The 17158-nt window shown below is 36.4% G+C and overlaps 1 protein-coding gene across 1 annotated transcript in view; it reads left to right on the forward strand.

Annotated features, from left to right (window-relative positions):
• Positions 1–17158, forward strand: part of abce1 (ATP-binding cassette, sub-family E (OABP), member 1) — a 31147-nt gene that overhangs the window by 8134 nt on the left and 5855 nt on the right. The window contains exons 3-17 of the mRNA XM_079589588.1: positions 3533–3618; positions 3933–4030; positions 4726–4843; positions 5405–5542; positions 6363–6432; positions 6922–7018; positions 8122–8211; positions 9663–9784; positions 11114–11335; positions 13991–14050; positions 14672–14730; positions 14825–14935; positions 15553–15695; positions 15935–16057; positions 16992–17103. Coding sequence (XP_079445714.1) covers positions 3533–3618; positions 3933–4030; positions 4726–4843; positions 5405–5542; positions 6363–6432; positions 6922–7018; positions 8122–8211; positions 9663–9784; positions 11114–11335; positions 13991–14050; positions 14672–14730; positions 14825–14935; positions 15553–15695; positions 15935–16057; positions 16992–17103 — 1649 coding nt within the window. The remainder of the gene's footprint in view (positions 1–3532; positions 3619–3932; positions 4031–4725; positions 4844–5404; positions 5543–6362; positions 6433–6921; positions 7019–8121; positions 8212–9662; positions 9785–11113; positions 11336–13990; positions 14051–14671; positions 14731–14824; positions 14936–15552; positions 15696–15934; positions 16058–16991; positions 17104–17158) is intronic.

Consider the following 17158-nt stretch of genomic DNA (forward strand, 5'->3'; position numbering starts at 1 on the left):
AACAGTTGGCTATTTTCACTCCCTAATATATATATTTTTTCACTCGCTTTTTAATGAATATTAAGACATTATGAATGATAATAATTCAAGTTAATTTAATCCACAACCTAAATTAAGCTTGGTGCTTTATTGTCAGCCCCAGTGCTACCAGATATTTTTTGTAGAACTCGGTGTGCTGCTGCCTAGGGGTGTGCGATATTACGATTTTTGATCGTGGACGATTAAAATGTCTTCACGATCTGCTTTTGAAGAAATATCGTAGGATCGTCCATTTTATCAGTTTGCATTTCTGGCGCCTCCTTCTCAACATACTGTACAGCGCGACGTATATCCACATGTAATGCAGAGGAACGGGACACTGTAATTCATAAAAATGTATTATTTGCATGTGCTTTAAAGCCTTGCCGGTTAAACATGTCATTCGCTGCTGATGCGCTGTTCTAACGGGCGCTTTTCTGAACGCAAACACCCGACGCGCACATGCACTAAAAGCCTGTCTAACAGCGTCTGGTTACTGGACTAAGTTATCTTTTGAGTCTTATTGCGCTAATACTGTCAAATACACACAAGGTTTACATAAACAAAGTTGGTTATGTCTAAAGTGAAAGAACAATAGAACAAATAAAGAAAAAATATGCTTGTCAAATGCGTGTAGACTCGTTGCGCGCAGATCTTAAAGAGACAGTAGCCCTAATAGTAAACATGCAGCCGCTTGTCCTTAACCTGTTAACCTTCACCAGAGCGAGGACGCTCTGAAGCGTTTTTTTTTTTTAATAGTTCAAAGTTACTATCAGATTTAATGTTATTACCTTGACAAACTATACATCATTAAAAATATATAAGTCTCACGTTTCAGTATTTGACCACTATTGTATTCTGAGAAACTTATAGTGACAGTTATGTCTTAATTTGTGTCAGGATTTATGTAATGAAAAAATGAGTCGATACCTTTAATATGAATTATGAGCGTCAGCTGCTCCATTCAGAAAAAAACTCCGGTGCTGTTGTCTTGAGAACGCGTGACAAAACAACGTTCCTCAGGGCTTTTGGCTCAAAAATGTGCAGATTTGGAGAAATATTGATATATTATCATAGGTTTACATCATATTTCTATAGACAGGAATAATATTTATTGAATTTATATCCAAATGCGTCGATGTATACATAAAGAGCGCTGGATACTCTGATGTACTGTGTTTTCAATCCATACAGCAGGCTGAGGGCGCCATTTGCACAGTTTTTTCCAAATATGAAAGCTCACGAAGAAGAAATAACCTGTGACCTTCCAGGACGTCACTGACATAAACACAGCTAACGTTAGCTTTCAGAGATCGCTATAACATGCAGATAAAGATGTTTTGAAGACAATAAACATGATTGCAATGATATTTGATTTACCTGTGTTCTTCGAGCCATGTCAGGTATTTTTATAATAATAGATTATATGTATAATGTAATGCTAATCGGTATAGACTTTACAATAGTGCAGAATAATATCAAATCATATATTTTCTGTCTGATTTTCTTTTCTGAAGCCAAATAAGCTCATAGAAGATTATTTAAAACACTCGACTTGCACTATAAAGTAAGTTTGGAGCTCAAACAGGGTTTTAATCTCATAAATTGTCGTGTATTGATGGTGTGCTAAGCTAACATGCTAGCTAGCTCTCTAGTTGCACCTGCCATCTAGCTGTTATTTTTTATGATTTTTTTTCTAAATCGGAATGCTTACTGAAATATTTATTTATTTAAGAAAGGCATTTGATACAGTTTCAAATGTGAAGTGAAGATTATGAAAGAAATTAGGGGGTGAAACACCGTGATTAGCCAGTCGTTAGCGATTATAATGGAGACAAAGGAAAATAATATTTATGGCCATAAGCCGGCTGGAAAGGTGTAAATGTGTGCAGGAGAGAGTGACACTGAATGGGGCTCGTTTGCACCACAAAACAATAGAGACAATAGACTGAATAGATGCTAATAGATGACAATAAACACAAGTTTGCATTTTAGAGTCAATTCAAAATAAAGTCATTTGAGATGATCTTGAAAAACATTTAACAAAATACAGAGTTTTAGACTTATCACCTTCAAATTTTAAATATAACATGGTCAGACATGTGTCTTTAGCTGGAGTGCATTTCTAGAGTGCTGACGGGCCAACTTCAATTTAATTTTCATGAAGATGTTTCATAAAAATAAATTTCTAATAACTTACACAACTTTGAAGCTATTCATAATTTTTTTTTCATTATGACAATAATTCATTCTACATTTCCAATAAAGTGCCAGGTGTCAGCTTTCAAATGAGACCGTACTTGAGCTTTTAGGACAAAGGGTCAATTAATTGAATCTTTTTTAGGTTGGGTATGCTATTTCTGGGGATTTTTCAAAAGTGGCGCTGAAGGCTAACAGGTTAAAGGGACATTTACCCAAAAATAAAAATTGTGTCATTATTTACTCACTCTCTAATGTTGTTCCAAACCTGTATTCATTTATTTCTTGTGCTGAACACAAAAGAAGATATTTTGAGGAGTGTGGCTAACGGTTGCTGGTCCCCATTGACTATCATAGTAGGAAAAAACTATTATGGAAGTCTCTGGGGTACATCAACTGTTTGTTTACCCACATTCCTCCAAATAACTTTTATTTTCAACAGAAGAGGGAGACTTATTCGGGTTTAAAACGGCTTGAGAGAATTTAAATTTTTGGGAGAACTATCCCTGTTAATAAAACAACAAAATACAAAGAGCATCTCACTCACTCTTGACTGAGAACTTTAATAGTAGCTTTAATAAGAATCAATGTATAATTTATACAGTGAAGTTTATGTTGTTTTATTTTCATATTTGTTCATTTAATTACTTTCTTCAATGCTGTTAAATACACATGTAGCTGAAAAAATAAAGCGCTGCTTATTTAATTTGTATATTAAGTTGTGTATGTGTATCTTTGTTCTTAATTTTTAATAATAAAGACAATGACAAATATTTTTTATCTTCGCCACTTTGGCCTAAATTTATGCCATTTTTTTTTATTTTATATTTTGTTACCTAAGGCTTTGTTTTTAAGATAGGGACATTAGTTTGGCTGTGATGCTCAGTCACTTGCAAAATAGTAAAACCAACATGAAAATAAAATCGTGATATGATATTTTTGCCATATCGCCCACCCCTACTGCTGCCCTTAAATGTTAGTCTGGAGCCTGTGAACTTAAAATAAAACTGCACATTGTAATATCTGTACGTTAAGTATATTTATTATTAAAGAATTTGTCAGTATTACTGTTATTTTAGGGGAAATTTGAATAATTGCATTGCAAGCTGATTTAAGGTGTAACCCTACATTTTCTGCTTGTGCTCACAAAAATCACAGTTAGCTTAAAATGTAATAATTTAAGGCTGAATCAATGAGCTCATTGAAGTAATAAATACTAACAAATGATTATAACATTTAGAAAATGTAGCATTGGTGCATGTTGATTCAGAGTTTGCTTCATCTGAAGTCCTGAAGTGCACGTGTGTGTTCTCAGGGAAGCTGTGTATCGAGGTCTCGCCTCAGAGTAAAATCGTCTGGATCTCAGAGTCTCTCTGCATCGGATGTGGAATCTGTATCAAGGTATTTGCAGGACCCAATCGCATCCCTCGAGCATTTCACTATAGCTTAACCCTGTAAAGCATCATATATGTGGGCGGCTTTCCGGACAGGCGTTACTGAACAAACCTCTTATGCGGAGTTCACACTGAATGATTTTTTGCTTGTTTTACAGCAAGGTTTTGATCATGTTGATCGTTTAAAGGCCTCAGGAATGTTTGTGCTTTATAGGGTTAAACATGCTAAACAAGTTGTCAAATGCTCAATAATTACCATATAGCTTAATAATTTAAGTTATCATGCATTTAATCTGATTTAAATTATTTTGTTTCATTAAGAAATGTCCGTTTGGTGCTCTTTCCATCGTGAACCTGCCAAGCAACCTGGAGAAGGAAACCACACACAGATACTGTGCTAATTCCTTCAAGCTTCACAGGTACAAACATGCATCTCATCTCACCTGAGTCATGCCATAATCATGGTTCAGTTTGTTGTGCGTTTAATTCATAGTCAGGGCTCAGGGCTGTCAAAATGGCTGGAAAGTTCAATTCGAATTTCTTTCTTAAATATTAGCAAATTTGAATTATATACGGATTCTAAAGGCAATTTACCCTTTGCAGGGTGTTTGATTGACAGGCGATCTGACCAATCATAATCCGCCATCTGCCGTTTTTGTCGGACAAAGCAGTCAGGAGAGTTAGTAGATTAACATGGGAGGATTTGAACTTGAGAAGCGGAGTGTACTGACGTCTTTCCGCGGTTAAAACAACATTCCTTCTGATGTTCATTCATGTTTATTTGATGCTATAAATGAACTAGAAGGAAGAGATGATGAGCAGTTTTAACTGAGGCGACACAGCAATCTGTCAGACACATTAAAGAGCCAAAAAAACGTATTTATTGTTTAAATTTCTTTAATAAATTACCAAATTTGAAAGTTGAGACTTTGTTTCATATCAAAAGTAACCTGGTGTGTGTCTGTCAGTGTGTTGTCAGTGTCTCTGCTCTGTGATGTGTTTTTCATTGTCAGAACATGGTGTGTGTGAGAGTGGGCGTGGCTTGTCGGACATAGCGACAGTTTTGCACATTTTTATTTGACAGCCCTAACATGAGTGTTCATGTTTTTATCAGGCTGCCCACCCCGCGTCCAGGTGAGGTGCTGGGGCTTGTGGGTACTAACGGTATCGGGAAATCCACTGCTCTCAAAATCCTGGCGGGAAAACAGAAACCAAACCTGGGAAGATTTGATGTGAGTTTCTCACAAACACAATCCAGATCTGATCCTAGTTCACATGTCTGTGTGTATATGTGCATCTTCATGTTTGAGATGTGCTTGTTTAATTTGTATAATGTATATTGTTGTAATGTATATTGTTGTAATATTATTCATATTTTGAATTAGCTTTGATATTTATACATTCAATTTTCATTTTAGTAATTTTTTCTAATTTTAATATCAAATATATATGTTATTATTTTAAAATCAATGAAAACACATTCCAGATCTGATCCTAGTTCACATGTCTGTGTGCATATGTGCATCTTCATGTTTGAGATGTGCTTGTTTAATTTGTATATTGTTGTAATATTATTATATATAATATTAATATTTGAATTAGCTTTATTTATATATTCAGTTTTCTTTTTAGTGTCCGTTTTAGTGTTTTTTTTTTTTTTTTGTACTGCTATGCCATTTTTATTAGGTTTATTTAATATTTATAAAATTAAATGAAAACACGATCCAGATCTGATCCTAGTTCACGTGTGTGTGCATCTTCATGTTTAATGTGTGTGTGTGTGTGTGTGTTAGGCTCCCCCTGACTGGCAGGAGATCCTGGCGTATTTCCGCGGCTCCGAGTTGCAGAACTACTTCACTAAGATCCTGGAAGACGACCTGAAGGCCATCGTGAAGCCGCAGTACGTTGATCAGATCCCCAAAACCGTTAAGGTCAGTATCAGTCTGATTTTAGTTTTTATTTTAGGGTTGTTATAGTTTTATTCATATTTTGAATTAGCATTTATTTTTATGTTTAGTTTAATTTTTTTGTAATTTCATTGTTCCTTTGTCATTTTATTCAGGTTTTTTTATATATTTTTTTTTATATATATTGCTTTTTCAGTTTTAGTTTTTATATACTTCCAATTAAAAATGTTAGTGCTTCAACTTAAACTCAAAAGGCAACATTTCTAGTTTTCGTTCATTTTATTGCAGCTTTTTTTTTTTTAACAGAAATGTTATTAATAGTTTTAGTTAATGATGATAACCCTGGTCAGCTGATAGGGATGCAGCGTTATGAAAATTTTGGCCAATAACCGATAATTCTTTAAATTTGAAAGCCGATAATCAATATATTGGCCAATAAACCTAAATCCAAATTTTTATGTAATTTTTAGCGATGCGCTGAAACACGAGCAAACAAAGAATTCACTACGTTCTTGTCCAGCAGCATTTTCATTATATTTTTTTGTCGCCTACATGACAGACTTGTGCTGCACGAGTTGCACTTTACTGTATTTTCCTTTTCAAATTGATTTCAATCATATTTCAAGCAATTCAAAACCATCATGGCGAACAGTCGCTTCTGAAATGTCTCAGATAAACGGAATAATACATTATTTATCGGATTTAATATATATCGGACAAAACTTCTTATTGGGTCAATAACATTAAAAATGGATGGATATATATATATATAGAAGCTGATGTAAATATGAGGTAATTTTAGTGTTTGACTTGATTGTGTTGTAATCCTCTGTTTGTCCTGTAGGGGTCAGTAGGCGCCATCCTAAGCAGGAAGGATGACACAAAGACAGAGGAGCTGGTGTGTGCACAGCTGGGTATGTACACATGCATTTCTTTTTTGTGCAGTATTACCAAAGTCCCTTTAAAGCGAGACATTTCACCCGGCGGCCATCTTTGAAACGCCTCTCGGGCGGCTTTTTTAGTCATGCAAGAGCAGATCCTGAGGAAACATCAAATTCTCCAAAACTTCATATTTGAAATCACCATTGAAACGACCAACAACTGTCTCATAAATTGTTTCTAAACACTCAAATCATGACAAAAGAAACGTATGTTCAGTCATAAGCACGGGACTCAAAACACTGACTGTTATATAGCAACCGGAGCTTAACGTCGATTGGCCCTTTAATTTAGAAGGCGGGACTTATTCCACCATGTTGCATTTTCTCCCATTCATAGTAATATGAGTGCACTGTTGTATATCTAAAATCTTTGGTATGAATTATATATTTAGAAATGTGACTGAATATTATAGTTGTTTTGTTGCATCATGTGACTGATTGTTCTGTTCCCTGATTGGTCAGATCTGTTGCACTTGCGTGAACGTAATGTCGAGGACCTTTCAGGAGGAGAGCTACAGAGATTCGCCTGCGCAGTCGTGTGCATTCAGAGAGCTGATATGTGAGTCCCTCTGCTGCAGGGTTATTATCCTGAACTAAAGCCATTAAAGGGGGTGTATAATGCCCTTTTCACAAGATTTAAAATAAGTTACTGATGTCCTCAGTGTGTGTGAAGTTTTAGCTCAAAATATTACATATTTTTTATAGCATGTTAAATTTGTCACTTTTTGAGGGTGAGCAAAAACGCGCCGTTTTTGTGTGTGTGTTCCTTTAAATGCTAATTTAAATTCGATCCGATTACCTCACTGAAAATTTTAATAACTTTTAGCCTTTTATGTTCAAACCGGAGTCTGACAATGATGGAGAGATTCGAGAAGTGACAACATGTAGAAGCAACAGGACATTTCTGAATAGTTACCTCCACATCAGCTACATAAATTCATCAGCTAACCATCTTCTAGTCATTGATTAGCATATTCTGTCTATAAATCGTGTTCAGGGGGCGGGGTTTATGTAAATTTTAGGGTTGGTGATGTCACTAACCCGGGAGGAATGTCGTGTAGTTCCTACAAGCCGTTTGTTGTAGTCCTTAAAAAACTATTATGAAGTAAAGCAAACATGATATAGAATATAAATGAAAATTGGACACTAACTGAAATAAGTTTGTTGAAACGTTAAAATTACTAACTGGAAATAAATAAACTAAAACTGAATATAAATAAAACAAACCTAAATATTGCAATTAAAAATAAATAAATGACAAAATTGCTCAAATGAAAACTGAAAATATAAAAGGAATTAAATAAAAATAATTAAACTATAATACAATATAAATATTACAATTTAAATACTTAAACTTAAAGACAATAATGCTGAAATGTATATTGTTGTAAAATTATTCATATTTTAAATTGGCTATGATTTTTATGTTACATTTTGATTTTTAGTAATTTTGTTTTGTGCTGTTATGCCAGTTTTATTAGATTTTTTTAGTTATTTATAATTTTAATACTTTAAGTTAGTTGCAAATGCAGCATTTTTAAGTTCAAGATTTTCATTTAAATATCTAATTCTTTTTTCAGCTTCATTTCAATCAATGAAAACACATTTTTATAGTTTCGGTTAACAATAACACTGGTATTAATGTTGTTTCTCTCCCTGTAGTTTCATGTTCGACGAGCCGTCCAGTTATCTCGATGTGAAACAGAGGCTGAGAGCTGCCATCACCATCCGCTCCCTCATTTCTCCAGACCGGTGAGTCTCAGTCAGTTCACAAAGGATCAGTTCACTTCAGAATAAAAATTTCCTGATAATTTACTCTCCCCCACGTCATCCAAGATGTTCATGTCTTTCTTTCTTCAGTCAAACAGAAATTAAGGTTTTTGAGGAAAGCATTCCAGGTTTTTTCTCCATATAATGGACGTCAATGGGGTCCAATGGTTTGAAGGTCCAAATGTGAGTTTCAGTGCAGCTTGAAAGTCTCGACACGATCCCAGCCGAGGAATAAGAGTCTTATCTAACAAAACTATCGGCCATTTAATACAAAAAATAAACATTTATATACTCTTTACCACAAATGCTCGTCGTGCACTAGCTGTGATGCGCCACACATTACGTAATCACGTTGTAAGGTCACGTGTCGTGAATGAAAGGGTAGTGCGAAAAACTGCGAAAATCTCATTTTCTCCTCCAACTTCAAAATCGTCTAACATTGTTTTACCTTTTATTAATTTTTTTGTAAAAGGTGTTACTCAATCTTTGCATGTTCGCTTTGTAAACACTGGGTCGGTACTTCCGCCTACATTACGTTTGACCTTTCAACGTGATTATGTAATGTGTGGCGCATCACAGCTAGTGCAAGATGAGCATTTGTGGTTATAAATGTTTATATATATATATATATATATATATATATATATTAGTGTTGTCAAAATTACCAAGTCGGTACTGATTTTTTAAAAATTTGACGCTGTTGAGCGGAATCATAAACACCTCCGATTGGCCATTGTGTTCACGAGCTCATCGGATATGTCTGTGATTGGCTACAATGATCAAGGCACGGGAGCGTTTGAGAGCACACGGAAGTGTTTTGAAAGCAGGAGCGTTTGAAAGCAAAAGCAGGCGTCTATCAGCGCCAGTGGATCGATCCGCTGGTAGACGCCTGCTTTCAAACGCTCCCGTGTGTATCTGTGTAAGCGCTCGCTGAAGAGCGTTATTGATGTATATTTACAACATGTTTTTGAAGCGCTGATCATTGTAGCCAATCACAGACATTTGATGAGCGCGTGACAATGGCCGGCCATTCCGAGGTGTTTACGATTCTGCTCAACAGCGCTCAAAGCGTCACATTTTTTACATTTCAGTACCGAAGTCGGTACTTTTGACAACACTAATATATATATATATATATATATATATATATATATATATATATAAATGGCCGATGGTTTGTCTAGATAAGACTCTTATTCCTCCTATAGAGACTTTGAACACTATATGGAAAAAAATCCTGGAATGTTTTCCTCAAAAACCCTAATTTCTCTCGATTGAAGAAAGAAAGACATGAACATCTTGGATGACGTGGGGGAGAGTAAATCATCAGGACATTTTTATTCTGAAGTGAACTAATCCTTTAATGTTGAGAAAGCGTAGTCAGTTACTCCTCTTTCCCAAACACTAAACCTCATACTGCTTTGTGTGTGTAGGTACATCATTGTGGTGGAGCACGACTTGAGTGTGTTGGATTACCTGTCAGACTTCATCTGCTGTCTGTATGGCGTTCCCAGCGCTTACGGTGTGGTGACCATGCCCTTCAGCGTCCGAGAAGGTACGAGCCTCTCGAAGTGTGTGTGTGTGTGTGTTTTGAAAGAGTCCCTGCGGGTCTTTAAAGTCTTACATTTAGTTGTATCAAATTTGAGGTTCTTAAAGTCTTAAAGCCGCCCTGTGGTGAAAATCCAGCTTTTAATGTTGTTTGTGTCTATGTGGTGTTTTTAATATGCTTTTGAAGACAAACCATGTGTAAATTCATAAGTCGACAGCATTGTTGAGTATTTTCTGCTTAAAACTGCAGTGAACCAAAGACAGTCTCAAAAACACGGTTTGAAATCGCTGGTGTTTCTGACGTCACAAACTACCTTGTAACCAATCAGGTCGTCATGTGTGCGGGCTTTAGCATATCATTAACACCGAACTAGCAGGGAGTCTCGAGAGAAGCAGGTTATCCTGGTATATTTTTCTGTTGATATGAAAAATCGTATACATTTGGCAATATAGCAGGTGATTTATGTATATGAGAGTTGTCTCATAAATTATGGAAAATTTGATGTTTTAACTATAACAGGGACATATTATTCCCTCCGGTCCATAAAAAATCCATATTATTCCTCCGGTCCATAAAAAATCCATATTATTCCTCCGGTCCATAAAAAATCCATATTATTCCTTCCGGTCCATAAAAAATCCATATTATTCCTTCCGGTCCATAAAAAATCCATATTATTCCTTCCGGTCCATAAAAAATCCATATTATTCCTCCGGTCCATAAAAAATCCATATTATTCCTCCGGTCCATAAAAAATCCATATTATTCCTTCCGGTCCATAAAAAATCCATATTATTCCTTCCGGTCCATAAAAAATCCATATTATTCCCTCCGGTCCATAAAAAATCCATATTATTCCTTCCGGTCCATAAAAAAATCCATATTATTCCTTCGTGGCCTATGCACTCTAGCTTGCTTGATTTATGCTAGTATGATTTATGCTACATCAAGTGTTTCCCGCGTGAGGTACATTGTACATTGCCATGACGTTCACAGCTTTGCCTTTGGCTGGAGAATAACATTTTTCAAGAACCGCTATAAAGCCAAAACAATCTGTTACCTTAAATTATACGTTTGTCTCTGTAAAGCAGCTTTAAAACAGTCTACATTGTTAAAGGCGCTATATAAATGAAGATAACTTGACTTGACGTTCACACAAAACTGTAATGATGTATCTTACAAAGTAACACGATGTAACCTTGCTCTCACTTGAAATGTGTCCCCACATTAAGTCCTTTAATTTGAGGGTATTGGACCTGGAAAGTCCTTGAAGTTAACCAAGTTGTGGGAACCCTGCTATAATATTCTCCTTTTTTTATTTTTTTTTATCCCCAGGAATCAATATTTTCCTGGACGGCTTCGTGCCGACAGAGAACCTGCGCTTCAGAGAGACGTCTCTGGTGTTTAAAGTGGCCGAGACGGCGGCTGAGGAGGAGGTGAAGAAGATGTGTCGTTACCAGTATCCCAACATGAAGAAGTGCATGGGCGAGTTCTCGCTCACCATCACCGAGGGAGAGTTCACCGACTCCGAGATCATGGTCATGCTCGGAGAGAACGGTGAGAGGACGCGTTTGTGCGACTTATTCATTCAAGACATTCATTCAAAAACCGCTGATTGATTAAATAACAAATACATTTAAGTCACTTATTGCCACCTAGTGGTGCAACAATGTAATCGATACCATTGTTATTTGACGCTCCATGTTACTTTCAAAAGGTGCTTTTCTCTATTTGGATTGCTTCTGTAGACGTCAGTGTTTATATCCAAACTATAATCTTTAATTCTAGTTCAGTTTTTCTGGATGGACATTTGCTGAGAGGGCTCGCTTACTTCACTCACCTCTAGCTACCGTTCACGTGATGCCAGTGTTGCCAAGTCCGCGGTCTCTCCCACCCCGAAACGCGATTAGCTATTTTTAAGAAGCAATTGGGCGGGATTTGTATGTGAAAATCTGGCAACCCTGCATGACGCATGTTGCTCATCTCTCTTTACGGCATGTCTCTCTGGTGTTGTTAAGCATTTGTATGACAATTTAGGACTAATACCCCTTTTCCACCAAGGCAGAGCTGGTGCTGGTTCGGAGCCAGAGCCTAGTTTCAAATCGGTTCTTTGTTTTTCGACCACCAAACCACCAGCTCCGAACCAGTAAAAGTGGTTCTTAAAGGATAATTCCGGTATTTAACACCTTGAGTCTATATTGTAGTTTGTTTTGGATATGAACAAGAGTGGTGGACAACATTTTTTTGACAATGGTTCCTCTCTCGAGTTTTTGACTATAAAAGAATTGGCCATGGACCCATTTAACATTGGAGTCAATGTGCATGTCCGAAAATGTCATTAAAACAGCCAATAATGTTCGTTTACAAAACTGTGCAACTCACCGAGTGATTAGTGATGTTAGTTGATGTTCCAGAAACAAAAAGTGTTGCGAAATAGTTTCTGTCGTGTTTTATTCGTCATTTTGTAAAATCCTATTGAATTCTGTTGAAGGACTGAGTGCTCGTTAATATAAATGCGCTACCGGAAACGGAAAGGGGGCTGTTTACATTTGGTCGATGTAGTCTTTTTGCTCGCTTCCATTTCTCATAAGGCTAGCGAGCAGAGCTCTTTACCGCAGTTTTTGACCGCACAAATTCTAACCATAATGAAAGACGTGACCACTGACCAGTGCAATATGAAGTTGAACTCGACTGTGACCGTGAGTGTCCCGCGAGACTGAAACATCGGTTATCGCCATCAAGTGGTCGGGAGTGTGCTAACGCTTCAGATTCAAATATTGAGCGGAAGTTACACGGTTGTGAAGTGTCTGAAAAAATAGTTCCACTATAGCAAAATAAACGGATTGGAATCATATATTGCGACGATATATTGTTTATAATCATCAACGAACACCACTAATCACTCGGTGAGTTTAACAGTTTTGTAAACGAACATTATTGGCTGTTTTAATGACATTTTCGGACATGCCCATTGACTCCAATGTTAAATGGGTCCATGGCCAATTCTATTATAGTCAAAAACTCGAGAGAGGAACCATTGTCAAAAAAATGTTGTCCACCACTCTTGTTCATCCAAAACAAACTACAATATAGACTCAAGGTGTTAAATACCGGAATTGTCCTTTAAGTAGCACCAAAACATTGCTGGGCTAGAAGTAAGAACCGCTTGCGTCAGGAGCTAGGGGCGGGGTTACCGTGACCAACAAGACGAAAAGAAACTTGTGACCGCCATTTTTGAAACAGCTGCTAATCGAGCTAATAGCTGCTCGATTGTAATCTCAGTCTATGCAAGTTACGGCGAGCTGCACAAACGCGTTGGATTCGCCGTGTTTGGATGCCGATGTAGGTTCACAAAGCCATGAGCATCAATAGTAACGCAATATCGCCATTGTTGATGTAAGGCTTGTTCGAGATGCATCGGAGCGGCGCGGACCGATCAGAGCTCCGGGAGTGTGTGGAGAGATACGACTCCTTGTGCTTTTGGATCGCTTTCGCAGTGCTTTAATGTCATGTGGCGATCGGTCTGCGAGAAGCCGAACCATCTCGAACAAGCCTGGTGGTGTGTATTTGTTTGGCGCTAGCGTTGCTGGGCAACATGAGATGTGTGACGTAAGATCTGGCTCTGTTGTGGCTCTCTAGCCTGTGGAAAAGCAAACTGGTTCTTAGAAGACCCGTCAGTAGAACCAACTCCGAACTGGCTCTAGCTCTGAACCAGCACCTGGTTCTTGCTGGTGGAAAAGGGGTATATGGGACGTGATCGTATCGGATCGGGTTATACTCCCGCGATTCATGCAATATCCGATCCAGTGATTTTGGCCAGTATCGGACTAATACCGATACCGAATATCGGATCGGTGCACCCCTAATTTATTTTGACCATGAATCGAGTATTCGGATATTTATTTTGGTTTGTGGTAATAAAAAAGAGACCCAAGCAAAGACTTGAACCTTTTAAAATGACTTAACATACATGTATTGTACATGTACTTTTTTGTGTATGAAAGAATTTACATGACTTGCTGTAATTTGCGAGCAAGTTTAGGCGTCTTTAGCAGGACACACCCGCTAGCCGAAGGTTGCATCCCAGAACCGTCCCAAAAATACTTGTACTGGAGAGACCAACACAAACAAATCAATACTTTATTATTATTATTTAAGGAAGTGATTATTGTGATTGCATTATTTTCCACTAAACAAGTTTTCCTGTTTCAGGAACTGGGAAAACCACGTTCATCAGAATGCTTGCAGGGGGCCTCAAACCAGACGCAGGAGGTGAACATTAATATTCTGCATATTTCAGCTCATTGAAAAAGACATTATTCATTTAAAAAATATATATTTATATATTTTTTATTTGATTTCTACTAGATTGTATTAGATTTTGGGTTTTTGATTCAAATTAATCCAATTTAGTTTCAAAATATTTTTGGAAAAATGGATCTTGAATATCAGTCCAGTATCTCTTAAACATATTTTATTAAACTGTGCTGGTTTAAGTTCTATTTTGAAATTATTATTTTGCTAACTTTTTTATAATTTTTTAACAGGATTACATTTTAGAGTTTTTATTCAAAGCAAATTTGAAACGCCTTATGGTTTTTAAAGTACACTTTTATAGTATTTCTTGCTACTTGACATTAAAATAGCCAAACCATCTGTCATGGCGTTAAAACAATTTTTTTCTTTATTCTATTATTAATGCAAATAATAATTACTAGAGTCTAATGGAGCTAAAATACATTTATATATGATTTATTTTTATTTTTTGGGACATTTGGGAATTTTCATCCCACAGGAATAGAAAATCGACACACAAACAGGCAGATTTATACATGCAAACACACATTTGTAAATGGCTTTTAGTGGAATGTGAGTGTCTGTTGTGTTTCTCAGGTGATGTGCCCATCCTGAACGTCAGCTACAAACCACAGAAGATCAGCCCCAAATTTAAAGTGAGTTTGAACATTGTGAGTGTTGAGCTGTAAACTATAGGTCAAACTGCAGGAATACTCACTGTGTGTGTGTGTGTGTGTGTGTGTGTTTCAGGGCAGCGTGCGAGCCCTGCTGCACGATAAGATCAGAGACGCGTACACACACCCTCAGTTCGTCACTGACGTCATGAAGCCCATGCAGATCGAAAGCATCATCGACCAGGACGTGAGTAAATACCAGGCCTATTTATATACTATTCAGGATCCATCTTGTTCAGCTCTGAAATATTTTATCGCCACTTTGTATTCTTTTATATATTTAAAGTAGCCTGTATGTATTTAATGTTTACTTTCTTGGTGCAACAATCTGAAGTAGCTTGTTTTTTCCTTTCCTCAGACACATTAGAAGCATTTACATGATGTAAAATAAATAAATAAAAACTAACAAATGATAAAAAAAACTATTTTATTCAGAGCAAACTTTAAAAGCCTTAAAGTAAAAAAAAAATTTTTTTTTAAAATTAAAATAACTAAAAATGTAAAAAAATATATTATAATATAATTATATATAATTATATTTTTTTTATTATAATTATATATACATTTATTTTTTATTGTTGATGTACTTACACTTTTTAGTGTCTTTTTTGAAAGTTTGTTTTTAAAGTTGTTTTTATTGTTGAAGTTTTTAGTGTACTATTTGTATTTTATCTAATTTCTGCAATGACTGAAAACATATTTTTAGTTAGTTAGTTTACAATTCCAGCGCTGGAGTCCACTGCACAGATGAATAGATTGGCAGGTCTCACTGATGTGTGTGTGTGTGTGTGTGTGTGTGTGCAGGTCCAGAATCTGTCTGGTGGTGAGCTGCAGCGGGTCGCTCTCGCGCTGTGTTTAGGAAAGCCGGCGGATGTGTATCTGATCGACGAGCCCTCGGCGTATCTGGACTCTGAGCAGCGTCTGATGGCCGCCAGAGTCATCAAACGGTAACACACACAACACGCTCACGTAGTGCTGGGCGGTATACCGGTTCATACTGAATATTGGTGTTTATTTTTGTTATGATATGAACTTTTAATATACCGCAATACTGCTTTGTGTACAGCCGTTACCGGGAGAAACCGCTGTTTTTGTCATACCGTCCAGCACTACTCTCATGGCTGATTTTGTCTTTTAATGTGGTTTATGCTTATTTAATTTATTCGTGTCTTTCATTGCCTGGCAGATTCATCCTTCACGCCAAAAAGACGGCGTTCGTGGTGGAGCACGACTTCATCATGGCCACGTATCTGGCGGACCGAGTCATCGTCTTTGACGGAATTCCCTCCAGATGCACCAACGCCAACGCGTACGTACTTGCAGCGCTAATGTGTTTGTAATGGGAGATTCCTTTGCACATGACTTGCCATAAATTGAAACCTTTATCATGGTTCGTACAAGGTGCTTAAAGTACTCGAATTTGACTCGAATTAGAAAATAAGTTCTGGAAAACCCTTGGAAAAAAGCCATATTTGGCTTTTTTTTCAAGGGTTTTCCAGTTTTCTTGACTTATTTAAATACCAAATATATGAAAAAAAAAAATTGTATTAAAGAAAATACAAATACAATATTTTCATGCAAAATTAACCCATCAGACATTTTCTCGATACAAAGTACGCCAACATTACAATATAAAATATTATTAATTGAACAATAATACCCATTATAAACGTTCTATTTAATATATTATTAAATACGTTGTATTTTGGATACCTTATATCTGTCATTTGAGTATAAAAAATATTAAAGATATTGTTTGATAAGTGCAATCTCTGATTTTTAGTCCTGGAATTTATTTTCACAGTATCTGTACGAACCCTGCTTTATGTATAATGCATATATATATCATAATGTACATTGTAATGCATTATATGTTTTAATATATTATTATGACCAAAATTAAAATGCATTATAATATTTGCAGATTCCTTGTTGCATCTGAAATTGGTTTGGTCATGTGATGTAATGCATTATACTTTCTAAAGGTGCAACAGTAGATGAGTATTATAAGCTATCATAACTGTGGTTACAATTATTCATTAGATCTTGCATTACAAGGCATAATTACTGCACAGTAAATACTTTTAATTGTGGATTTGAGTAAACATTTCCTGTGGATAGAAAATTAATTTTCCAAATGAATCAAATATTGCTCTTGCAATATTTTAGTGATATATTCTATATTCATAATCACGATCATGTTATTGATTATGCAACTAATGTTGAAATGTGTTTGTTATCAGTCCACAGAACCTGTTGGCCGGCATGAACAAGTTCTTATCTCAGCTGGAGATCACGTTCAGGAGAGACCCAAACAACTTCAGACCAAGAATTAACAAACTCAATTCCATTAAGGTGAACATGCCTTTCCAAACGACACTTTATCGATTAAACTGGACGATCGTTTTCC

This window comes from Phoxinus phoxinus (assembly GCF_949152265.1).
Source record: "Phoxinus phoxinus genome assembly, chromosome: 18".
NCBI classification, from domain to species: domain Eukaryota; kingdom Metazoa; phylum Chordata; class Actinopteri; order Cypriniformes; family Leuciscidae; genus Phoxinus; species Phoxinus phoxinus.